The sequence below is a fragment of the Ursus arctos genome, unplaced genomic scaffold, assembly GCF_023065955.2.
Source record: "Ursus arctos isolate Adak ecotype North America unplaced genomic scaffold, UrsArc2.0 scaffold_14, whole genome shotgun sequence".
Classification (NCBI taxonomy): domain Eukaryota; kingdom Metazoa; phylum Chordata; class Mammalia; order Carnivora; family Ursidae; genus Ursus; species Ursus arctos.
In genome coordinates, this window is record NW_026622808.1 from 40,022,259 (window position 1) to 40,048,452 (window position 26,194).

Consider the following 26,194-nt stretch of genomic DNA (forward strand, 5'->3'; position numbering starts at 1 on the left):
TGGGGGCATGCACAGAAAGAATCATTATTGGCCCTCTGCCGCAGGTCCAAGCCTACGGGCCAGGTTTGGAGAAAGCTGGGTGCATTGTCAACAACCTGTGTGAATTCACCGTGGATCCTAAGGATGCTGGAAAAGCTCCCTTAAAGATATTTGCTCAGGTGAGTTTCCAGGGGTCACCCGTGCAGGTAATTATCAGGCGACACCATCTGTCACTGTAATGGCAGGTTGCTCAGTTCATCTGACCCTCAGTTTATTCATCCACACATTGGGAATAATAAGAATGTTTATCTCTTGGGGTTATGGGAGGATTAAATGGGATTCTACTATATAAAGCAGGTTGCTTTTTTCATCTTTATGATTTGTATTCTCTGGAAACAAGGCTTGATTTCAGATTTCCCTGTACATGTCCTTTAGTGTGGCCAAAGCTCCTTAGGCCATGACCAGAGGTTTGGAAATAAGAATTTATTAAATATGTTTATCTAATCTAATTGAATTTAAACAGAGGAATTAAAATTAAGGTTTTTTTAAAGATATAGTTATTTATTTTAGTGAGAGAGAGAGAGAGCAAGCATGTGCGAGCACACGCCTGAGTGGGGGAGGAGCAGAGGGAGGAGAGAATCTCAAACAGACTCCCGCTGAGCATGGAGCCTGATGCCGGGGCTCAGAGATGGTGACCTGAGCCGAAATCAAGAGTCAGACACTCTATCGACTGAGCCACCCAGGCGCCCCCAAATTAAGAAGTGTTGAGTGGCCATGGCTTTCTATTAGGGTCATTTGCTCTTATGAAAAACAAATAAATACAGGCAGTGTTTTATCACCTGTGGTGATGGCATTGTGTGAGAGTGCCTATCATAGTTGTTCTCTGTTTCGTTCGATGGGTGGTGACTTGCTGGTCTTGGGAAGCCATGGTGGCCCTGTTTGATGAAGAGCGTGTGAGGGCCAGTTTCTTTTCTTCGCCCCTGCTCTTTTGCAGGATGGGGAAGGGCAGCCCATTGACATCCAGATGAGGAGCCGGATGGATGGCACGTACGCCTGCTCGTACACCCCGGTTAAGGCCATCAAGCACACCATCGCTGTGGTCTGGGGAGGCGTGAACATCCCACACAGCCCCTACAGGGTAGGTTGTGAAGCATAATCCTGGCTATTGTAGGAAAAAGCCAAGTCCTTTGGTGGGTATGGGCTCCATGCTAACTAACAATGTGTCACTGGGTCCAAGTGGAAGAAAACTTGGTTATAACTTTCTGCCATGTTCTCTTTAGGTCAGTATTGGGCAGGGTAGCCATCCCCAGAAGGTCAAGGTGTTTGGGCCAGGCGTGGAGCGAAGTGGACTGAAGGCAAATGAGCCTACGCATTTCACAGTGGACTGTACTGAGGCTGGAGAAGGTGAGAGGGGGCTTCCCCCAGTGCGGTAATTGCTACTCCTCGAGGAAGAATGTTCTTCTCGTAGCGTTGGAAGAGCAGTGAACTTTGAGCCAGAAAGTAGTGCACCTGAATAGGTAATTGTTCATCTAATGAGCGTCTGTGGCAGTTCCTTGGTGATCTTTGCTAATCCTCCAAAGCCCTGACTTAGCACCATCCCTTTGTCAGGCTTGTTACTGGAAACTTCCCAACTGCTTTTTTGGGGTGTTAGCTGAGCTGAGCTGGAAGCGATTGCATGGGACATGCTGTTTCTTGTACACTGGTGCGCTCATAAGCTGGTCTGTTCCAGGTGATGTCAGCGTTGGCATTAAATGTGATGCCCGGGTGTTAAGTGAGGATGAGGAAGACGTGGACTTTGACATTATTCACAACGCCAACGACACGTTTACGGTCAAATATGTGCCTCCTGCCGCCGGGCGATACACTATCAAAGTTCTCTTTGCATCTCAGGTGTGTTTGGGCCTGGGTTCTTTCTGGCCACCTGTGTGCATATTTCCTTTTTGTTTTGTTTTTTTTAGCGATAGGGCAGCATCTTGAGAATTCTGCTCAGGTTGTCCTCTCTGGTTCCTGAAAACCATGAGGGGGGAAAAAAACCCCAAAAAACGAAAAAGCACCCAGAACTAAATTATTGCCATTTTCTAACAAAAGTGAGGCACAGTGTATTCAGCGGTTATTGGAGGACTCTGGAAAGAGACTGGTTCATTATAAACATTCGTCAAGTTTTTGATTGAAACATAATGAACTTCTAGACGTGTTCTACTTCGACTGCTTTGAAGCAATGGCTTTGGCCTTGGCCCTTAAACTTTTATAGGGAGAGGGAGAGGAGCTTTGAACTTTCCAGTTGAGTTCATATTTAGGTGTGAGAGGTGAGGATAAGTCAAGCGGTACCTAAAATAGGAAACAGTGGAATCCTGGTGATTCCAATTAACCTCACATAAGAATAGGAATCTCAGGAGAAAGTTCTGTGCCTGAAGGTGTCGGTGTTGAGTTGACTTCATCCAGTTAACCTCTTCTGCCTTTATTCTCATAATCTGCACCATTCTTTGTGAAGAATTATAATCCTTCTGTTTCTGATCAGTTCCTCGAATTCCCCAAACCTTAGCTCCGAGCTGTACCTGAGGATGTGTCCTTTCCCTCAACCCTATATGTTATTGTCATTTTGGGTTTTATTCTTAGTAGGATCATTTGCATCCTGAGTACTCAACCTTCAGTGTTAAAGGCTCAGAGTTTTCAGATTCATTTGTAGGAAACCTTCTTTCAGCTGTGCAGTAAGCAGGTCAAAGCCTGTGATGGAGGGGTCCAGGCATTTGTAAGTGACCCTTGGTGACCCCTACCTGAGGCTAGAGTACAAAGACTTGACCCATGGGGACAGAAGTTTGCCTGCCACCTGCTAGAGTCACAGAGGTCTCCCCTTTTGCATTGGGCAGAAGGCTAAGCTCTGGCAGACGGTTCAGGGGCTTTCCTACTGAGATAGTGTCCCCCCCGCCCCACAGGAAATCCCCGCCAGCCCTTTCAGAGTGAAAGTTGACCCTTCCCATGACGCCAGCAAAGTGAAGGCAGAAGGCCCGGGGCTCAGCAAAGCAGGTAAGAGAGCATGTGTGAAAGGCCATCCCGGAGGCCTTCTGAGGGCCAGTGACCATGGGCATGTTTGGTCCGGGGACCTTGAGGGACTCATCTCCACCCAAGGCAGGTGTTTTTTTGGGGCTCCCATTCAGCAGGGGCAGTGCTGCTGCCCGAGCTGTTGGCAGTGCTCCCGAGCACCAGCCCCTGTCGCCGACTGCCTTCCTAGAGCTGGTGCTGATGAACCCGTCAGACTGGTTGTAAGAGTGAAACCACTCCAGCCAGGCCTGTCTCCTCACTTCACAATCTGTCCTTCCAGGTGTGGAAAACGGGAAACCAACCCACTTCACGGTCTACACCAAAGGGGCCGGAAAAGCCCCGCTGAACGTGCAGTTCAGCGGCCCCCTCCCTGGAGATGCCGTGAAGGACTTGGACATCATTGACAATTACGACTACTCCCACACCGTTAAATACACACCCACCCAGCAGGTAGGGTCCTTCCCATTGCCCTGTCCACTGGCCGCTTCCCCCTCGGTGCTGCGCTGGCCCTTAGGACACCAAGGCTGTGATCTGTGTTCTGCCGAGGTGCTCCTGTGTGGGCAACAGCTCTTCATGCCTATCATTCTGAGCATCTCTGGGAGGGCTGGCAAGAGGCCTGGTTGGTTCTGTGAGGAGAGCCTGAAGGTTTCCCTGAGAAGAAGCAGGAGGCTAGCCCGTCTCTCCCCATCCTAATCTCCCACTTCCATTTTGGGTTTTAGCAGGAACAGTGAGCTCTTGAAATTCAGGACCTAGTATCTTCCTCTTACTCCACGCACTCTCCCACCCTTACCAGCTGCCCTTCATTCAGTCTTTTCTTAATTACTCACAGGGGAGGAAGGGCGGCACCTTTGTTGTTTTCTTGCTGGCCCTTTTTACAAGGTGGTGGAGTGGGTCTCCTCAAAAAGCCAGTTCAGGGGCGCCTGGGTGGCTCAGTCAGTTAAGAGTGCCTGGCTTCGGCTCAGGTCATGATCACAGGGTCCCGGGATCGAGCCCCACATCGGGCTCTCTGCTCAGCGGAGAGCGGGCTCAAAAAGCCAGTTCAGCCCTTAGGCCCGAAATACCATCTAGGGCCTCAGATTGTCCCCTTTTACAAAGTCAGGAACGCAGACAGGATCTTATGATCCAGGCTATTTTGCTCTTGATTATTTTAGGCAAGAAGCACCTAAAAAATGACTTTTCTATATGAATTCACGTTAATTTGTTCAAAATTGAGTTTTGCTTCATGGCCACACCTCTGGGGTGTGAGAGCAGATAACCCAGAAGAAAAGCCTGGATTTTACTTTTTTTACGCATAGCATTCTACAGAGTCATTCCAAACCTCTCAGATTTCTTCTTTCCTGAGGAAAATAGTCCCCCTGGTGTGAGGTACCTTTGTGCGAGAACAGGGGGGATGCTTTCTGTAGAACACCACGAGAGAAGCATCACTCCTGCCTGGCCCTCAGTGAGGAGCTGCCCAGAGTCTAGTGGGAAGGAACGAGGGGTCCAGTGCAGGTGTCCCCTTGCACTGGGGGCTACATGTCCTTGGAGATGGACTCTTTGGAGGTGGGAGAGGTTCTCCAGGGTGAGTTCTTGTATGCCACAGTACAGCTGTGGCCTCATATATCCAGATGTGCTTCTTCCTGTGGTTTTTGTTCTTACCTTAACAAGGGGTTCATTATTAGTGATGGTAAAAATACTTTTGTAGGTATGATACTCTTTTCTCATCAGGATACTCAATGCTAGTGGGTAATTATTTTCTTGCTGATGCTTCAGAGGGCTGGCAGGAGCCTCACCATTGGGGGCACAAGCTTGACATCATCCTTGTTGCCAGTTCTCCCCATTCCTTAGGAAAAGTTACCAGAAAGCATGGCCATGCACACTGGTCGAGGTCACAAAGTCTTAGACTCTTCTAAAAACATCTTGCTTTGTCCTATGTCTATAAACCTTTTTGGGTTTTGGTTGAACCACTAGAAAGTAAGTTGCAGACATTAAGACAGAGTCAGGTTTTGACCTGGACCTGTAGAAAGGGCTTTAGAACGTGTTGCCCTGGACACCCCAGCTGCCATTTGGGGGCAGAGGTGGACTAGAGAGGGAGGTGTCTTACTTCGAAGTCACCCCAAGGTCAAGTTCATCCATTTCTTGGAGAGCAGCAGGTTTGTCAGCAGGCTCAGTGGCCACCTGGGGCTTTGCTCAAATGCTGTGTGTCATATGTCCAGGGAGCCTGGCAGTCTTGGTGTCAGTGCCTGCCTCCAGTGTGAATGGCTCGCCTGGTGCCTCTCTGGTCCTTCTTGTTTAGTGTTTAGAACATGGTTTACGGTTTCATTTTTTGGGCAACTTGGAGTTCTGCATATTTCTCTGGCAAAGAAAACAGATTGAATTTCTTCTCTTGGACTGCGAGTTCCCCGAGGATGGGATACCATGTCCTGTATGTGTATGTCACATATATCTTTCCATCCCCGGTCTTGAGCACAGGCCTGATGCTGTAGGTTCTCCACTTGGATTTGTGGCTTAAAGCATGAATACACAAAGTTGAGCCTCTATGCACAAGCAGAGACAAGAGAAGAACTTTGTAGGGACAGTGGGGCCAACACGTCCTCATCCACCTTTGATCTGTCTTTTCTAAAGAGCGGCATACTGCTCAAGATTGGGTTAAATAAGCTTGCCTTTTGAGCTGTGCCCATGGATGTGGTTAAGAGGCCTGGGTCAGCCCAGAAGGCCGTGCCCAACATGGAGGCAGGGAGCATACTTTGAGGGGATGCCCAGAGGTGCACCTTCTCGTGGTGGTTTTAGGGAATAACAGGCTGGAACGATCCGGAAACGTAGTTGTTTAGTGTGTGTGGAGAGACAGTGGTGGGTCCTGGCCCAGGGGGAGCGTGTTGCCCTCAGAATACAGACCATGCTGTGTGAGGAGCTGTCCCCTGCGGGGTCTCTGGGCCACAGCTTGAAGATGCCTGCTGACCTGCGGTGGACCAGTCATGGTCTTGTTGGAAGGCAGTGGTCAGAGCTCTTTTTGCCTTGGTGGAGTGTCACTGGTTGGGTTGGGGCTTGAGGATCCTCCCAAAGGTCAGACAAAGGCTTGATTTTATGGAAGGGAGATCACACAGTGCCATATTCTTCCAAGGATTTTGCCTTCTGTGCTCTCGGCTGTCCATGACCTCAACAGACTTGGGTTTCTCACCCCATATGTCCTCATATTGAGCGAGTGCTTTGAGAAGCTGATGGCAGCAGCTCCATGACCCGCCAGGTCAGAAGCCACTGGGAATCGAAAACCCCACATACTTCCTGGGGGTGCCTCGAGGAGACCCTGTGGGTTCACTGAGCCTCCCTGCCTGTCCCGGGGATCTCTGGAGGAGGGGACTGTGGGTAGCTCACTTGATCCTGTCCTCGCCTGAGCTCTTGGGTCGGAGTCTATGTTCGTGTGTTGTACAGGGTGGGATTAAGGTCTCAGAGGCGCAGAGGGGAGAGAATAAAACTGTCCTGCAGTCAGCAAGGTCGTGAAATGCACCAGTAGTCTGTTCAGACATTCCTGATGTCATTCCCCCTCCCCCTCTGGGGGAAAAGCACAGTCCGTTCCTTAGCGGGGCCCCAGAGGAAACCTTAAAGTGCTATAGGCCATTGCAGGTGTAAGTCCCTTAAGATTTCTTCCTCCCCCTTATTAGGTTATTTGAGGTAGTGTTCATTTCCTCTCTCTGGGTTTTTGTTTTGCTTTTTTTATGACTGGTAATGAGAACATACTTTCTTTTATGGGATGGATAGACTTAAAACTGAAAGAGGACTTTTCCCTCTCCTGTGGCCCTCCGGAGACGCAATCAGAAGACTTCCAGGGCTGGTGGAGAAGGTTTTTCCATGACCCAGTGTCAGCCATGAGGCCTCTCCCTCAAGGAGTTAGGGGCTTGCGGGCAAATTGAAGCTTGGGAAGAGCTGGCATGAGGGGAATGCCATGGTAGCTGAAGCCACAAGTCACTCCCTGACTTCTTACTACAAAGAGGAGACCTGTTCTGTCCTGGGCTGGCTCTCAGCTCTTTTGGATCCGACCCGTGCACATTCTACCATGAAAAGTCACACCCTCGAGGCAGGGGGCCAGTGGGTTTGTGTGCAGTGCCAATAAATCCTGGAGAATCAGTCCTCCCTTCTTCATTGATGCGACCAATTTTTTTCTTGGCTTTGCCCCCCTTTTTTATTATGAAAAGCATTGTGAGAAAATATATGTGGGCCAAAAGCTACACCCATTTAACACTTGATCGCTGACAGCTTTCAGTAGAGCCTGAATTCTGGTGAGCCCCCCCTGGGTTCTTGGGGGGCATCATCTCTCCCGCCACGGCCTTTTACGTTATGCCCGGGGTGTTTGAGGTGAGGGAGGGCTTTGTCTACTGAGACGGTCGTGGGCTTTCTTGGAGCCTGGGTTTGGCAGAGGGGTTGCTTAGCCGACGGGAGAGGGGAAGCCAGCAGGGAGTGGGCCGGGACCGGCGGAGGAGAACCGCATACCGCGCTCCCATGGCCCCCGGGGCTGCGAACACGGGGCCTGCCAAACCCACAGGCCGGATTCCCTTCACACTTGCAGCCTTTCTTTCCTTGACATACATGTGGGAGTTTGGAGGCTGCACTAGTGTGCAAATCCCTCTCACAGTCTAGTGGCCTGAAATTGATTTCTGAGACGAAGAAAGAGCTGGATTTGTTCAGGGAGAGGCTCCCGGAGCCAGCAGCTTTGCCCATGGCCGGGGTCAGGTGTGTGCTGGGCAGGAGGTAGCGTGACTGAGCAGCTGGGACGCGGGTCTGGGCGCCGTGGCCATGAGGTCCAGCTCTCACACTTACCAGGCCTGGGATTTGGGGCAAGTGACTCTACCTCACTGAGCTGTAGTTTCCTTTCCTGGAAAAACGGGGACGACAGTGGGAACCACCTCATCAGACTGTTTGCAGATCGAGTCAAGGAAATGGTTAAAAGCGTAGCGTACAGTATGCTTATTAAGTCGCCCCTGCTGTTCTTCGCTGCTCTGGTTTTATCTAACTCTCGGTTGTTTGTGCCGCGGGACCAGAAGCTTAGAGATGTCTTATGTCTATGGTGTCTCTAAATCTGCTGGTGTCAAGTGCCCCGTGTCTCTGGAAGAATGAAAGATCTGGAAGGCAGGTTTAAACAACAAGTTACGGGGGCACCTGGGTGGCTCAGTTGGTTAAGCGGCTGCCTTTGGCTCAGGTCAAGATCCCAGGGTTCTGGGATCGAGGCCCACATCAGGCTCCTTGCTCTGCAGGGAGCCTGCTTCTCCCTCTGCCTGCTGCTCCCCCTGCTTGTGCTCTCTCTCTCTGACAAATAAATAAATAAAATCTTTAAAAAAAAATAAAATAAAGATAAACAGCAAGTTAGATGTTGGTGCCTAAAGGTGCACTTGTTTCCTCTCGTTCCAGGGCAGCATGCAGGTGCTGGTGACGTATGGAGGCGACCCCATCCCTAAAAGCCCTTTCACCGTGGGCGTGGCCGCTCCGCTGGATCTGAGCAAGATCAAAATTAATGGGCTGGAAAACAGTAAGTTTGTGGATGCGGGGAGATGGGTGACTGAAGACCACCCACCGGGGCTGCCAGTTAGATTTCTTTCAAAGACAATTTGCAGGGAAGCAAACTCTGCCTTAAGAGATCTTGCAGTAGGACAGACGTGGGTGTGAACTGGAGCCACGCAGCGGGGGTCGCCCTGTGACCCTATATGCGCTTAACCTCCCTGAACCTCTGTCTCCTCATTTGGACAGTGGGGGAGGGGTGGTCAAGAACACTGACATTCATGGGAATATTTTGAAAGGTAAATGAGCTCATAATTCAGGGGCTGGCACGTCGTCAACCCTCAGTAACTGCTGGCATCGCAGCTGGATGTTTTCATTGCAAAGGGAAGTTGGGACGTGTTGCCTTCTGGTGACTTTGTACCGTGCTAGCTGTCCTTGGCCACAGGAGCCACATGAGGGTGGACAGTCGAGCTTAAAAGCCAACCCCCTGGCACTCAGAAACCGCGACTCTGATGCAACCCCCACCCCTACCCCCATATTTTAGCTTGGTAGGTATCTTGTTAGTATAAGCTCATCTCATTTATTTTAAAATGTTTTCATTTGTTGTATTAGGGAAAATTCCAAACGTAGGAAAGTAAAGACGGTAGTAGAATATGAACACTGATGTACTGATCACTCAGCTTCCGAAGTTCAACACGTAATCATAAAGTTCTCTTCTTGCATAAATCCATTTTCTTCTTAAAAAACACCACCGTTGAGAGCAAACTCCACTCTCTCCCTCACCTCTTATTCTTCCTAGGGTGAATCAAAGTTATCTGCTCGGTTTCTATCCTTCCAGACCTCCTCTCTACCTCTGTACGTGCATACGCACCCACAGCAGACATTTGGCAATGTTCATTTTGCATTAAAGTCATGCCGCTACACCCGTGTGTCTGCTGCCTGCCTTTTGACAGGAGCACATGAGCAGTGCATCTTGGAGAACATTCACACCTATGTCCCCTTGTTGGCACAAGCTGCCATGCGGCCGAAACCCGGCCACACCTCCGTGGCACACATTCACCTGATTCAGGGTCATGCAGGGCTCAGCGCATACCCCCCGCGCAGGCCTCTTTGGTCTCAGTGGACCATCGATGAGCACCTTCACTGACCTGTGACTCAAACACACAAGTTGTGAATGAGGCCACCTCCCAGCTATGGGCTCTCTGAAGCTGTCCCTGGAGGGCAGCCAGCTCCGAGCATATGAAAGTCACTGGCCAGTCCTTTCATGTGTCTCCTTACTGCTGCTTCCTCTAAGACAGCGAAGGCTTCAGTTCCAGACCAGGAAAAGCACAATGCTGATTAGGAAAAGCCTTTGGGCCATGGTGCTCCGAGGCCTCCCTGCTTGTGTTTCGGAGGCCCTGTACTGCTCTGGAGTCAGGATTTCCCTGGCTTGTAGGGGGGAGCCCTATATGCTTCCAGTGCTGTCATTTTGGTTCAAAGTCCTTTCCCTTTTTTTGTCAAATACAACACATGGGTTTTCCGTGGCCCTGTTTTGCAGAGACCTTTCAAATATCAGTGCAGTACAGAGAGTGGGTTCTTCGGACTCGCTTCGGTGCCCCTGCGTTGGTCAGCTCTGTGACCTTTGCCTTGTTGGCTGTGGGTTTAAATTTGCTGCCAAGAATTAGTAAATAAAACATTGGCTCATGGGAATGTTTTGGTATAAAGTTAACACCAAAAGTAAGCAAAGGAGGGAGAACAGTGTCAGATTATAATTTACTAGTTGGCAGAGCAGACTGTGGGGTCCAGTAAATTTACGCGTGGGTCCCACCTTTGTGGTCTGCTGCGTATGGACGCATCCTGGACACATTCCTTAACCTCGGAGCCTCGGTTTTCCCATCTGTTGAAGCCCTTGGTAACTAATAAATGCCCTATAGGGTTGTGGTAAAAATTAAAGGAGGTGATGTGCTGTACTCAGGCCTGGGGATGAAGTGCGGTCATTAAGTAACCAACCATTATTGGTTTTTAACCCATCATTATTGTATCAGTAAAGTGTCAGCCATCATTGCTATTAATATCATCAGAGTTAGTAGCTATCCTGGTACTGGTTGTTAGCCAGGTAAACGCTGATTATCCTGCCTCAGTCTTGCTTCTTGTCCTTGGTATCCGCCCTTGGTAATGCGTCATGTCCAGGGAACCCTCATTGTTCTGCTCTCAGTCGTTCTTGCTGCTGAAAAGGGCCAGCTCATCACTTGGGTGTGTCCCCTTTTTCCAGGAGTTGAAGTTGGGAAGGGTCAGGAGTTCGCCATCGACACGAAGGGGGCAGGAGGTCAGGGGAAGCTGGATGTGACAATCCTGAGCCCCTCGAGGAAGGTTGTGCCTTGCATGGTGGCACCCGTGGTGGGCCGGGAGAGCAGCACGGCCAAGTTCATCCCTCGGGAGGAGGGGCTGTATGCCGTAGACGTCACCTACGATGGACACCCTGTGCCTGGAAGCCCCTACACGGTGGAGGCCTCGTTGCCACCAGATCCCACCAAGGTCAGCTTTCGTTTCTGTACGGACACTTGTCTCCTGTTGTCAAATATAACACTGTAGTCCTTCACCAATCCTGCTTGACCAGGACCTGTAGAAAATCATTTTCTGAGGAAAGTCCATTCTCAACGGCTGCCAGTAGTTTTCTCTCCTACAATTCAGCTGGAGGGGTCCCTTGAGCAGCTGGGTGTCCTCCCCACTGCCCATCCTCTTGCTCTCTGGCGGTGAGTCTTGGGTGAAGGAGTCCTCGTCCCTGAGTTCTGTCCCTTCACTGGTTAGCATAATAACAGCACTCGCGTCACGGTGGGCCTGGAAGGGTGAGATGAGATCCTGCCGGTGGAGGCCTCAGCCCCGCGTCCGGCACGCGGGGTGACCTCACCCTGCCGAAGCTACATACCTCAATATAAAAATATGAGTCTCATTATCATTTCTTCCTAGTAGCCCTGGATCAAGGGTTTTAGAGTATTTTTAGTGGTCTGAATGGCATGAATCCTATAAAACGGTCTTACTTGTTGAATCAGACATAAAAGCCCGTCCCCGCCCCTCTTGTAAAAGCAGTTTCGTTTATTTCTTTGGTTTTAAATTTTTGTATTAGACTTTAGTTTTTTAGATCAGTTTTCAGTTCGTAGAAAGATGGAGAGGCGGGTACAGACATTCCCCCCTGCCCCCTGTGCCCGCGGGCAGGGCCCCCCCATTATCACCATCCCCCAGCAGAGCAGGGCACTTGTTCGTGTGGATGAACCTGTATTGACACCCTGTTCACCCCAAATACACAGTTTCCAGGAGGGTTCACTCGGGGTGCTGTGCGTTCTATGGGTTTGGACAAACGTATCATGACACATACCCACCACCCCAGGGTCATGCTTTATTATGGGGAATTTGTTGAGAGAGGTGTAGCTGTGAAAGCAGCAGGGAGGTCCATAAAACCATCCTATGTGCCTTCAGGCCCGCGTGTGTTCATGAGACAAGACGTTAGGTCTCCACCTCTGGCCCTGTGGTTCTGAAATGCCGGGCATGGCAGGACGGGAAGTCATGCCCCGTGTTCCTGAGGGCCACGCCTCAGTGCTGTGGCTTTCAGTGTGGACTGGGCTCACAGGCATGTCTCCCTCTCGTAGCTGTTTGCACCCTGGATTGCACTATGGCTCCGACTCAGTGTCTGTCTGACACGAGGGAGGCCCCAGCGAGGAGGGCCCCTCGACGGAGAGGCAGCCCGGCGCTGAGTGCAGGCTGGCCGAGCAGCAACGCCAACATCAGGCAGAGTGTGACTTTTATTCTCTGTTCAACTAGGTGAAGGCCCATGGTCCTGGCCTTGAAGGTGGCCTCGTGGGCAAGCCCGCTGAGTTCACCATCGACACCAAAGGAGCAGGCACCGGAGGTCTGGGCCTCACCGTGGAAGGTCCGTGCGAGGCCAAAATTGAGTGCTCTGACAATGGTGATGGGACCTGCTCCGTCTCTTACCTGCCCACAAAGCCCGGGGAGTACTTTGTCAACATTCTCTTTGAAGAAGTCCACATACCGGGTTCTCCCTTCAAAGCCGACATTGAAATGCCTTTCGACCCCTCTAAAGTCGTGGCTTCAGGACCGGGTCTGCAGCATGGGAAGGTGGGCGAAGCCGGGCTGCTGAGTGTTGACTGTTCAGAAGCAGGGCCCGGGGCCCTGGGCCTGGAAGCCATCTCAGACTCGGGAGCGAAAGCCGAAGTCTGTATTGAAAACAACAAAGACGGCACTTACGCGGTGACCTACGTGCCCCTGACCGCTGGCATGTACACCCTGACCATGAAGTATGGCGGTGAGCTGGTGCCCCACTTCCCCACCAGGGTCAAGGTGGAGCCGGCTGTGGACACCAGCAGGGTCAAAGTCTTTGGGCCAGGAATAGAAGGAAAAGGTGGGTTTCATAAATAAAAGAGGGAGGCTGCAGAATAACTTGGGACTTAGGGCTCACCAGAAACTCAGAGTAGAGCTGCAAACTGATAAGGCCACGGGGGCCAGGTGGGTTATAAGAAAACACTGTCCTGTGGTCTCGGCACCAGGAAGAGAGGGACCATAGCAAAGGGGTGGGCACGTGGCTCTCTGCTGCTCGACCCTCGCTTTGTTTCTCTAGGGGGAATGGGGCCCAGCGCTGCCAGCAGATGTTGCTATTTTTCTGGCAAAGCCAGAAATCTTGATTTTTACATGGAAATTCAAGATCTTTCATTTTTGGCACTAATAGAAAAGGTTTAGAATGTGGTGGTAATGCCAGACTTGCTGCAGAACAGATCTCTTTTCCCTTTAACCTGTCCTAGAGCCCCACCTTTGTCCAAAAAATACGCCAAGGAGTTGTGTTATCACAGGATGGGGGTTCCCACAGGCCACGTGGGAAGAAGCAGCTTTGGCAGGCTGGTGGTGGGGGGAGGTGGTCATTAATACTCTTGATTTGGAAGTCAGAGAAAACAGCCATCTGCTGTCACTGAACTTAGACATACTGTACCTGAAGTGCTGAGGACCCTGGTTCTTGGATTTGGTCCGAGGTCCCAGGTGTTGGTGACGTTCTCCTCTGTGTGATTGCTCCGCAGATGTGTTTCGTGAAGCCACCACTGACTTCACGGTCGATTCACGGCCCCTGACCCAGGTGGGGGGCGACCACATCAAAGCCCACATTGCCAACCCCTCAGGGGCCTCTACCGAGTGCTTCGTCAGGGACAATGCGGACGGGACCTACCAGGTGGAGTACACACCCTTCGAGAAAGGTGAGTTGACTTCTCCTTGGACACGACAGTTATTCAGAGCTATGCTGGTGACTAGTGCTCCTCCTGCCCTGTGTGTCCAGCCTGTCTCAGCAGAGGCATGGACAGAGTGACAGGGACATGCAGAAATCTCTCTCCCCAGCAGAGCCACCATACACTCAGTGCCTGACGTGTTGGTCCTGGCATGTGACAGCCAGGCCGGGGTTAGCCTCAGGCCCCTCTGAGCAGCTGATGGCTGATGTCATGGCTGATTGCCCATTTGTATCAATTTTTTACACAATTTCTTCCTTGAATATTAACAATTACTTAAAAATTTGATAAATCATGAAAGGATAAAGAAAAAAACAACAGCATCATGTAGTCTCATTACCTGGATATATGATTCCTATAAATATTCTGGTGTAGATATATTCATATATCCATATGTAGGTGCATGGATATTCTGTTTCATGGATTTCCCTTTATCTCTTGGCTAATGACTGGAGGAAGTTTTTTCCAAATCAGGATAGTGCATAAGTGGGGCGCCTGGGTGGCTCAGTTGTTGGGCATCTGCCTTCGGCTCAGGGCGTGATCCTGGTGTTATGGGATGGAGCCCCACGTCAGGCTCCTGCTGGGAGCCTGCTTCTTCCTCTCCTACTCCCCCTGCTTGTGTTCCCTCTCTCTCTGGCTGTCTCTCTCTGTCAAATAAATAAATAAAATCTTTAAAAAAAAAAAAAAAAGGATAGTGCATTTAAGATGACTAACTTGAATATAGACTTAGTGATATTTGCTTGGCGAGAGGCCTTGTGCATATATGTGTTGGGGAGGGAGGGCTATGTGGCTGCCAAGTGAACAGAGAGCATAAATAAACAGCTATATTTTAAAAAATCAGGTCATACCAATATTGTACTATTTCTTCAGCCTGCGTGTTTCCAATAAATGGGAGAGCAGGTAGACGTGAGCGCTGGATGAAACTCCACAGCAGAGTCCAATTTCCCACAAGTGGGTGACTCCTGTGCAAATACGTTTCTGTTTGTCGTGTTGAACAGGTCTCCACGTAGTGGAGGTGACATACGATGATGTACCTATCCCAAACAGTCCCTTCAAAGTGGCTGTAACCGAAGGCTGCCAGCCGTCTCGGGTTCAAGCACAAGGACCAGGACTGAAAGAGGCCTTTACCAACAAACCCAATGTCTTCACTGTGGTTACCAGGTGAGCAAGGTTCTGGGATCTGTGTGTTGACTCTAAAAGGAGGAGCCCTAGGTAGTTTATTTATTTTTCTCCCTTCTTGCTTTCTTTTTTTCTTTTTTATTCAAATTCAATTAATTAACATATAGTGTAGTATTAGTTTCAGAGGTAGAGTTTAGTGATTCATCCATCCCATATAATACCCAGTGCTCATGACATCATGTGCCCTCCTTAGTGTCCATATCTAAAGGAGTTTTTTTTTTTGTTTGTTTGTTTGTTTGTTTTTAAGATTTTATTTATTTGAGAGAGAGAGTGCACAAGTGGTGGGACCCGCAGAGGGAGAAACAGGCTCCCCGCTGAGTAAGGAGCCCGATGTGGGACTCCATCCCAGGACCCTGGGATCACGACCCCCAGCCAAAGGCAGACACTTAACCGACTGAGCCACCCAGGCGCCCCTCTAAAGGAGTTTATGGGCATATTCTGCATATGTGTCCTGGTCTCCCAACTTTTGAGAGCCTTTTTTTTCCCATGGTATTTGAGGCGTTTTCTTTTTGTAGAGACTTATGCTACAGAGAGAGGCCAAGTATACCTCGAAAAGTACCAGAAAGCCATTGGTTACAGTCATAAAATTGCTGAGCAAACCAGAACTAGATGGCAGCTCCTTAGCTTGATAATGCAGAAACATAGCCCATTCATGGTTAAGTGAAATAAGAGAAGTAGTCCTACTAGAATTGGTCACAGATGCAATTAGATGTGAAAAACCAGTGAAGGATAAGCATTGGAAAGGAGGGGTCAGAGCTGTCTTTCTATTATAGTGTTGAGAAACTTTTGTAGTTGAGTCAGATTGGCTTAGCTGGGATTGTTTATAGAGGGATTTTGAATAATTCTGGCAATAACCAGATGAGCATGAACCACTTGGACCACTTTGCTCTCTTTTCCACCCTTTCCAGAGGGGCAGGCATTGGTGGGCTCGGCATCACTGTCGAGGGACCGTCCGAGTCGAAGATCAACTGCAGGGACAACAAAGATGGAAGCTGTAGTGCGGAGTACGTCCCCTTCGCTCCAGGGGACTACGACGTTAACATCACATACGGAGGAGCCCACATCCCTGGTAAGCGATCCCGCAGAAAGCTACCCAAAGAATCACACACGGATTTGGCATGAAAGCAGGTGTTGTCTTGCTCGTCTCTGAATGGGAAAGAGGGTCTGAGATTTGCAGTAGGTGCAAAGGGAGAACTTTCCTTATGGCTGCATCTCCAAGAATATCCCAACGCCCAGTAGGACCGGTAGCCTGGCAAAACGCACTGGCTTGGCATTTTGAGTCGAAATCATTCACATGTTGGAGGATCCGGTTCTTAATTTAAGGGAAAGCTGAATTTTTTTTTTTTTTCCCCAGAGGTGAAAATCTCTACTTTATTCTCTGGTTGGTTCTTCTTCACCTGATACCTGTTGTGTTATTTTCTGCTTTTCATGGACAGTCCTGGTAGCCGAAAGAGACCCACAAACACAAATTCTTATATATTAATTTCTTTTCTATTTCATAATGTGATATATACACTTGCTGTAAAACCAGGCGCCTGGCTGGCTCAGTCAGTGGAGTGCGCAACTCTTAATCTCAGGGTGGTGCGTTCAAGCCCCACACTGGCTGTAGAGATTACATAAAAATTAAATCTTTAAAAAAACAAAAGCAAAATCAAGGTTTGTCATCCTCAGCACCATTGATATTTTGGGTGGGATAATTCTTTGTTGTTGGAGGAGGGGGGTTGTCCTATGCATTGTAGGTATTTAGTAGCATTCCACCACCACCCCCTTCATTTTAGGACAACCAAAAATGTCTCTAGATATTGCCAGGTGTCCACTTGGGGACAGAATCACCTCTAGTTGAGAACCACTGCTGTAGATGATTGAAACAAGGAGAAATAGAGAGTTAAGTAGCAGAGGGCCCTCCAACTTTCATGCTCCAGGGGTTAGAATCTCCGTGGGTTCTGGTTCTGTTTATTTAATGAAACAGTTGCCACTGAACACACATCTAGATGGGTAGATGACTGTGGACACAAGGACCCTCGGGGCTGCCTCCAAGTCAGCCTATGCCTTGTCTTGGGTATGGTGAGAAAGAGGGCAGAACCCCACCCCCCAAGACTCCCAGGGCAGGAAGAGCCTCGGATGGGTCAGGGTTATTCTTCCCCTGAAAGCCATAAGCCAGGATGAGCCTGAGGGGGAAGGAACAGACCTGAGGAGCTTGCTTTTGGGTTTCTAGATTGACTCCCAGAAGCTGGAGTGTGCATTGACCAAACACTTTCCTGGATCTGTAGACATTTCCTCCTTACTACATGCAAATGTGCTCATAGACTCACTCTTCCTCTCACGTTGGTCAGAAAGCACGGACATCCAGCTCAAATTAATGCTATTCAGATATTCATTTAAGCCTTAATTTTATGAAGGCTTAGATTTTCTTTGAAGGCTTTCTTTAAGTTTAAGAAAAACTAAATTGGTAAATTTCTCCTCCAACTTGTCTTTGCAGCTGATCGTAGATTTTCAAGTCCCTGTCAGCCCAAGGCAAGGGGAACTCAGCCATGGACAAGATAGTCAAAGCTCTTGTGCTCCGGGAACTTCCTGTCTGGTGTTTATGCAACTTCTCGTGATTACTGCCACCAAGAAGGAACAGGGCCCAGTGACAGAGGGCAGAGCCATGGGTATTGGGGGGAGCTTGGCAGTTCCACAGGGGGAAGAGGGAGATGATGTGGTGGCTCCAAGCAGGCAGGTGCAGTGGAGAAGAGCCTCTCCTGGTCGTGGAGACAACAATGCTGTTCTGACTTCATTGGGAAGGTCTGGCTGACGCTTTCAGCTTTGGAATTCCCTTGCAGAAGAGGGTGAGGGTTTGGGCCCCTGTGGCTGACTCAGGAGCATGAAGCAGATGGCCATCTTTGAGAATTACAATAAAGAGAGACCCATTTGGGGTTTTCTCATCAGAGGTAGGCGGTACATCCTTATGTTTCAGATTCTCTGTTGCTGCTCAGAGCCAGCTGGCAGCTTGTCCCAGGTCCCAGGCCCTTCCCCAGGCAGAGTTATTTAGTGAAGTGTTGGTCGGTTGTCTTAGCGATGGGCTTCTTAGTAAGGTAACTCGTGAGGTGTTGCTATGAAACATTTGGCAAGCTGCTGGCTTCTCATTTGCTTTCACGGGAATTTTCGTTGGTTCAACATTAGTCCAGTGTTTCTGGTGCAAAGCCCTAGTAGGGTTATTTTTGACAAGGTATGCTGTCCTCCCCGCTGTGGCATGTTGGTTTCCTCTGGCGGGCCAGCTGTGGTCGGCTGGTGGTGGCTTTTAGATCAAGTGGATCCCCTGGGAAAAGTGCATCAGGAGGAAGTGCTGCTGTGGTTGGTTTTTGATGTCTGTCTGGGGCACGGGACGGGGTGGCAGGGAACGCGCAGTATCTGCCACCTTAGGTCTGCAGTTATCGTGTTAGTTCTTGGCTGCTCTCATGCTAAGTTCAGACGCCTTCCAGGGGGAGCTCTGACTTGGAGATTGGCCTCGGAGGTAGTCCATCGCCATCACCTGCTGACACTGAAATTCTCAACTGTTTCTCTGTGAAACGAAGCTCCTTTTGTTTCCCTACACCCCCGCCTGGAGGCTGGTGTTTGTCTTTGCCAGGGTCAACCATTTACTTCTGTCTGCCGAAAAACTGGATGCCGTTGCACCCAGCTACCGTTACAACGCCAAGGCCTCTGTTCTCTGTGTGCTGTTTTAATTTACTGCCGTATTCTACAACAGATCAATTTTGGGGAATGCAAAGCAGAAGACACCTGAGTTTGTGTAGCAGTTAGAAGTCATGAATTTTGCCAGCCTCCTTGGGAGCACGAGGACCCCTGCACACAGCAAGAGATGCATGTCGCCCCTTGGCGATGGACTTGGTAGCCCGAGGAGGCATAATGCCAGGGACACTGGGGCTCCTGTTTCTGGCTCACCTCTGCGGAGGTCTTACTTCGTGCCCGTTGGTGGGAGAATCCCTTGAGGGACCCTGGCTCAGCCCTAGTTTTTCTCTTTAGTGCTTCTCTTGCAAATCCTGATCACACAGCATTTTCTGTTTCCTTGGTGTTTTTTGTTTTTTTTTTTTAAGATTTTATTTATTTATTTGAGAGAGAGAGAGCGGGCACACAGAGAGAGGGAGCAGCAAACTCCCTGCAGAGCAGCGAGCCCAGGGCAGGACTTGACTCCAGGACTCTGGGATCATGACCTAAGCCAAAGGCAGATGCTTAACCGACTGAGCCACCCAGGTGCCCCTGTTTCCTTGGTCTTTAAAACCAATACCTTCAAAGGGTCAGAGGCCCCCAGTGTCACCTATGGAGTCAGCCATGTAGGAGGACCACAGCTGACAGGGAGAAAGCAAAGCTTCACCCAATGGCCAGGGAACCAAGTAGGCCATTCGTAGTGGGAAGGTGCGGGCTATGTTGTAGGGGGAGGACTCCAGGAAGCCCTCAGGAGCCGTTTGTGGAGAGGATATTAGCTATGGACTGGAAGGCCTCCCTACCTCCACAGCCCTCTGCACTCCTTCCTTCCACCCCTCAGCATCCTCCTTCAGCGTCTTCAACAGCCTGTCTTCTCCCTCACCTCCAGGCCTCTGCACGTGCCCATCACTGTGCTTGAAACCCCTTTCCATCTGCTTCCCTAGGTGCTGTCGGCTCACTCTCTTGTCTCAGCTCAGCTGTCCCTGAAAAGCTTCCTCTGGCCTCCTGAAGACCAGATTCGTTGTCTTCTACGTGCCTTGTACACGCCCCAGCATCTGTTACGTGTGGCATCATAGCTGCTTGAATGCCTTACCCCTCTCCTGCACTCGGGTCCCTACAGGGCCATGTAGCACTCTGGGCCCAGCATGTGGCACAATGCCTGCACGTGGTGGGTGCACGTGGGAGCACGCACAGCAAGACAGGAGGCCCTGACTGAGGTCCCCTGGGTGTGCACACGGCAGGTCACCTGTCGCTAGGTGAGCTGTGCTCAGAATCCTGTGACTTCTTTTCCAGGCAGCCCCTTCAGAGTCCCTGTGAAGGATGTCGTCGACCCTAGCAAGGTCAAGGTTGCTGGCCCCGGGCTGGGCTCTGGTGTCCGAGCCCGCATCTTGCAGTCTTTCACAGTGGACAGCAGCAAGGCTGGCCTGGCCCCTCTGGAAGTGAGGGTCCTGGGCCCACGAGGTGAGTGTGCATCCTGCCTTCCTGCCAGCATTCTCCTGCCCCAGGGGAGGGCAGCCATGACCCAGAACAGGCACTTGGTCATGAACTTAAAATTAAATTTCCTAAATTACTTTATTGCCCCATATTCTAGCTAAACAGGAGAAGCTCCTGCTTTTATTTATTTTTAAAGATTTTATTTATATATTTTGAGAGAGAGAGCGTGTGCTCGTGCTCACGTGTGCACACTTGTGAGTGGGGGGGACGGAGGCAGAGGGAGAGAGAATCTCAAGCAGACTCCCTGCTGAGCACGGAACCTGCCGAAGGGCTCATTCTCGTGACCCTGAGATCAAGACCTGAGCTGAAATCAGGAGTCGGATGCTTAACCCACTGAGCCACCCAGGCGCACCAAAGCTCTTGCTTTTAAAAAGTAGGAAGATCTTTTATTTCTCTAGTGGTCTTTCCTCCATTTAATAATATAGCTCTAAATGTCTTTTTAAATTTTTATTTTTCTTAAGTAATGAGACAAAGCAAGTAGTATTTGGGCTCTCACACATGTCTCAGCATTTGTGGAGTGACTGGGCTTGGTCTGGAATTTGGGTGGGCGATGGGTTTGGAGGGGATAACTCTCTCTGAGGTGCCTTGGTGCCCATGCTGAACACACCCCAAATTTCTGGAAATGATAGATATGCAGCCCATGTGACATATGGCTTTGTCATTGTCCCAACTTCCTGGAGGGAGGGGGTCTCTTGGGAAATGGCCTTTGTTGACTGTTTGGCCTGCCCTGTTGGCAGCCTGGAACTGGGGTTTGGTATGACTCGAAGGCCGTTTTGGGACAAAGCCCTGAAGTGCATCGAAATTTACCTTATTTGGTAGGCAATCTCATTTCCTCTTCCGGCATTGAAAATGTGCCATTCTCTCCTTAATTTCTTAAATTATCTGGATTTTTCCCTAGTGATGTGTTCTTGGCTTTACAGAAGTGGCAAATGGGGGCTTCCTTCTTTGAAAAGGAACGTTCTACTTAATGGGGTTCAGCAGGAGGTTATGCCCTTTGAAGCTCAGGGCAGATGTGGTTTGAGGGAAATGAGGTCATAGGGCTGGAATCTGATTCTGCATAGTTACTGAGCTTTAAGACCTGTGTGTGTGTTTATATGTGTGTGTGTGTGTGTGAGAGAGAGAGAGAGAGAGAGAGGCTTTACTTAGATATCTACCTCTATTACATTATTATGGAGGACTCGGAAGTAACAGCCTTTTAATTTTAGCTGATGAGATGGATTCCCAGCCATGGCGCAGCCCCTTGAAAGCCATTTCAGAGTTCTTTAAAGGTGACCCGAAGGGTGACTTTACGGAGACAGGTTTGCATTTTCCAGTTGGCTGCTGCTCTAATTTATGTGACCTGAGTGCCTCTTGCTGGCCTCACCCCTAAAATTGCCTTGTTCCTGCCTCATCTGCTTTGCTTAATGAGTATGCCGTGCTTTGCTTAACCTACCCTACAGTCGACCCATCCTTGATGCTCACGTTCAGAACTGGGATCTGGAATCTACCAACCCAATGCATGCCTTGATTATGCTTTAACACCTTTTCTAACCGTCCCCTGCAGGCATCACTTTGAAGATCCCCCCACCCCATGAAATTGGCTGCCTCACCTGTCCTGCACCTACACCCAGCCTGCTCGTGCCGTAGCGCTCTGTGCTCAAAGGTGGCCATAGGTTTGATTGGCCAGCCCAATGGTTAACTTTTGCTGTTCAGAGTTGTAGACTCTTTGGCTCTTCCTCAGCTATAGAGTAAAATTGCCACATCCCAAGCATGCCTCACCAGCTTGAATGGGGATAGCATGCCTGCAACACGCGTCTTCACACAAGCACAGGCAGTCTCCTTAATTATACTCAAGGGCTGACTGAGTGTACTTTAGCCAACAGAAAGCTAAAGGTGTCTCTTGGGGTCATTTCTGCAACCATGAATTGGGGATCCTGTCTCCTGTGATTTCTCGGGCCTCTGATTATGGCCTGCCTGCCTTTATGTTTCTCATCTGTGGAAACCAATAGCTCTTGGGGATGAATGTGATCCCGTTTCAAACTCAGCCCAGGGTGGAGTGAAGGAGAGTCTAAGCAGTTCCTCAGACCTCTTATTTCTGTTCTCAGGCCTGGTGGAGCCGGTGAACATAGTGGACAATGGGGATGGCACACATACAGTGACCTACACCCCATCCCAGGAAGGGCCTTACATGGTCTCGGTTAAATATGCTGATGAAGAGATCCCTCGTAGGTAAGCTCCTGACACTTACAGAAGGGGGTCCAAACCAGCCTGAAGCTGACCCTCTGCAGGATTGGCCAGCACTGTCCTGGTGACCCACTAATCCATTCATTTATCCATCTGTCCGTCCACCCATCTGTCTGTCCATCCATCCATCCATCCATCCATCCATCCAGCCACCCAGCCACCCACCCACCCGTCTGTCCGTCCATCCGTCCGTCCATCCATCCATCCATCCATCCATCCATCCATCCACCCCCCCACCCATCCGTCCACCTATCCATCCATCCATCCATCCATCCATCCATCCATCCATCCATCCATCCATCCATTCATCCGTCTGTCTACCCATCCATCTGCCCATCCATCCATCCATCCATCCACCCACCCACCCACCCATCCATCCACCCACCCACCCACCCATCCATCCACCTATCCATCTATCCATCCATCCATCCATCCATCTGCATCCATCCATCCATCCATCCATCCATCCATCCATCCATCCATCCGTCTGTCTACCCATCCATCTGCCCATCCATCCATCCATCCATCCGCCCATCCAATTATCCATCCATCCATCCATCCATCCGCCCATCCATCTGCCCATCCATCCGCCCATCCAATCATCCATCCATCCATCCATCCATCCATCCGCCCAACCAATCATCCATCCATCCATCCATCCATCCATCCATCCATCCGCCCATCCATCTGCCCATCCATCCGCCCATCCAATCATCCATCCGTCCATCCATCCATCTGCCCATCCATCCGCCCATCCAATCATCCATCCATCCATCCATCCATCCATCCATCCATCCATCCATCTGCCCATCCATCCGCCCATCCATCCGCCCATCCAATCATCCATCCATCCATCCATCCATCTGCCCATCCATCCACCCATCCAATCATCCATCCGTCCATCCATCCATCTGCCCATCCATCCACCCATCCATCTGCCCATCTATCCACCCATCCAATCATCCATCCATCCATCCATCCATCCATCCATCCGTCCGCCCATCCATCCGCCCATCCATCTGCCCATCTGTCCACCCATCCAGTCATCCATCCATCCATCCATCCATCCATCCATCCATCCACCGACCCACCCATCCACCCACCCATCCACCTACCCATGCATCTTCCTCATCAGTAGGTATCAGTGAGAACCTGCGTGCTGTCTATGCACAGGTGTTACAGCACACTAGCCTTGATATCTGTGGCTGCTCCTCTCTTGATATCCTGTATTCCCCTACTTTGTTCCTTTTGGCCATCTTTAATTTAAAGATGAGCTGAAATTAAGGAGTTGGGAATCTTTGGGGAAACAAGGAATGTGTTAGTTCATCAAAGTCTTCTTTCTGGTGACCTTGCAAGTAGTTCTGATTAGGGCAAAGATTTTTACTTTTTTACTTCTTTACTTGAGGATTTGGTTGACAACAGTGTTCCCAGAGGGTATTGGATAGAAACCTCGTTCCTCATTCATATTAATATGAAATGTTACATATGCTCTTCCTCTCTCAGAACAGCCTCCAAAGGATTCTTTTCATACCCCTTAAGATGAAAAAATTTTACCCATACCCCTAATTTGTATTTTGTGTAGAGATACACATACAGCTCTAGGTATGTAGAAATTAGAATTTATAAATTACATTTATGTATTACTTTGCTAATAGGTAGTTCACCATCTAAAGCATACTAAAAATAGAGAAGAAGAGGATGAGATAAGATATTAATTTTATTATTCCAACATCGTTTCCTAATTCCAATATTCCGTTCCCATTTTGGTGACCATTTTCTTAGCCTAACAAAAGTGAGTTAACTGTGTCTGCCAAACCAAGTTGGGGATTAGTGTGTATCCCATGGAATGCACTCAGGGAAAGCATATGATGGATACATGGTTGTAAATTTCTGCTGGATTTAAGGTACATAAGGCACTCGCTATCTTATCTACTATAGGAATCCCTCCTCTCGAGCCCAGTCTCTGTGTAAACAAGATCAAATGTAGGTGGGTTGACAGTATCGACCCTGACCAGGGATGTGTATGTGTCTTTCAAGTCCCTTCAAGGTCAAGGTCCTTCCCACATACGATGCCAGCAAAGTGACTGCCAGTGGCCCTGGCCTCAGTTCCTATGGTGTGCCTGCCAGTCTGCCCGTGGAGTTTGCAATTGATGCCCGAGATGCTGGGGAAGGCCTGCTTGCTGTTCAGATCACGGTAACTTTGAGTTATTTTCTAGAGTCAAACTTGATTAGTAAAGACCTAACTTCCCAGCCAGGGATAAGAACAAGATTTTAATAACCAATTTCTGGCCTGATGCAAATGTTTGATGGAATTTTTTTTTCCCCACCAGAGAGTCAGTAATTGTGCAAGAGAACAGACATGCTTGCCTGAATGAGAGGTCTCAAGGTGTAGCTCCAAATACCACGTTTGGATGAATCTCATGTACTTTGATCTCTCTCTATTCCTCTGCTTTTGTTTTAAAATGTTTTAAATGACTCATCAGATGAGTTAGGACTGGGTTGCGCTGCATATCACAATACCGCACAAATAAGACTGGCTCTGACTCCGGGGATGACTCTCTCTGGGTAAGGAAGCCCGGAGGCAAGCTGCCTGGGTGCAGTGTGTCTCCCTCTCTCTGCCCTGCGGTCCTAGCGTGTGGCTTTTGTCCTGAGGTCTCCTTATGGACCATGAGCTGATGAATATGGCAGGCCACAAGGAGGAGGAAAGGCAGAAGGGGGAAAGGGGACCTTCAACTCAATCAGCAATCCCGAGCAGCTCTGTATGACTCCACTTCCCTCTTATTTACTGCAACTTTGTCACAAGTCCCACGACCATACCTAGTGGTAGAGTTTGCTAGCAAGTGCGAGCAGTGCACCCAGCAAGAATTGGGAGCCTTTTACTAAAGAGAAGAGGGAGAGTGGATGTGGTGATGCAGGAGCGGTAACCTTGACCCCCTTGTCTCCCTACATTTCAGTGGGTCCGGAGCTGAATCACTCCTTGTTCACTTGACCGTATAATTCCTAAAAATTGACCATGTCCATATGGTGTGATCCCCTCCTCTCCCTACCCCCCAAAAAATATTATAATTAAGATTGTATTAAGCCATTAATTCTGCCTCCTCCTGAATAGAGGCACCAATTAATAAGCAAAATGTGTCTCGGTTTCCCGTGAGTGGTTTCTATATCCTTAATGACAACATCCTAAATAGCACATTTCTCTGCGATTCACAGGACCAAGAGGGAAAACCCAAAAGAGCCATTGTCCATGACAATGAAGATGGCACGTACGCCGTCACCTACATCCCTGACAAGACTGGACGCTATATGATTGGGGTCACCTACGGGGGGGACGACATCCCATTGTCACCCTATCGCATCCGGGCCACACAGACGGGAGATGCCAGCAAGTGCCTGGCCACAGGTGAGTGTGGGCTTTGGAGTCAGAGAGCCAGGGGCTAGCCCTTCTCTGCCACTCAGTGGCTGTGATTAGGGCAAGTTGCTCAACCACTCTTAGCTTCGGTCAGACTTAGATGGAAGATCTTTCTGAGAACATTTGAATTCAAGAAACTCTTCTGAGGATCAGAGACTGTTTCACAGGGTTATTGCAAAAATTAGATGAGGTCAGGCATGAGGAAATGCTTAGCACGGTGCCAGGCACATGGAAGCTGTTATTATGTTACTTTTGAAGTGGGTGCCTTTGTTGAGATCTCAACTGTGTTGGTAGCTCCCATGGAAAGCTGCAAACGTAAGCTTTTCCTTTCATGAGTAGATGGTTTAATTAGTCAAGATTTATTCGAGAGCATTTCAGGTCAGCATTAGAGAAACACATTCGAGGATCTAGGTTTTTCCTTAGCACTCGAGACTATGCCTACATCTCTCAGAATATCTCCAGA

The 26,194-nt window shown here is 49.5% G+C and overlaps 1 protein-coding gene across 7 annotated transcripts in view; it reads left to right on the forward strand.

The window, feature by feature from the left end:
- The window catches only part of FLNB (filamin B), a 139,355-nt gene that overhangs the window by 81,715 nt on the left and 31,446 nt on the right, over positions 1–26,194 (forward strand). For 4 of the 7 annotated variants that reach the window (XM_026501101.4, XM_044384972.3, XM_026501102.4 and 1 more), the window contains exons 13-29: positions 45–158; positions 974–1,117; positions 1,260–1,383; positions 1,709–1,869; positions 2,913–3,003; positions 3,299–3,468; positions 8,398–8,515; positions 10,736–10,998; positions 12,280–12,877; positions 13,545–13,718; positions 14,744–14,906; positions 15,833–15,993; positions 19,899–20,066; positions 21,305–21,397; positions 22,184–22,307; positions 24,360–24,516; positions 25,533–25,722. In XM_026501101.4, the coding sequence (XP_026356886.1) occupies positions 45–158; positions 974–1,117; positions 1,260–1,383; positions 1,709–1,869; positions 2,913–3,003; positions 3,299–3,468; positions 8,398–8,515; positions 10,736–10,998; positions 12,280–12,877; positions 13,545–13,718; positions 14,744–14,906; positions 15,833–15,993; positions 19,899–20,066; positions 21,305–21,397; positions 22,184–22,307; positions 24,360–24,516; positions 25,533–25,722 (3,013 nt within the window). The remainder of the gene's footprint in view (positions 1–44; positions 159–973; positions 1,118–1,259; positions 1,384–1,708; positions 1,870–2,912; positions 3,004–3,298; positions 3,469–8,397; positions 8,516–10,735; positions 10,999–12,279; positions 12,878–13,544; positions 13,719–14,743; positions 14,907–15,832; positions 15,994–19,898; positions 20,067–21,304; positions 21,398–22,183; positions 22,308–24,359; positions 24,517–25,532; positions 25,723–26,194) is intronic. The other 3 variants (XM_026501103.4, XM_044384973.3, XM_026501104.4) reach the window with 1 other exon arrangement.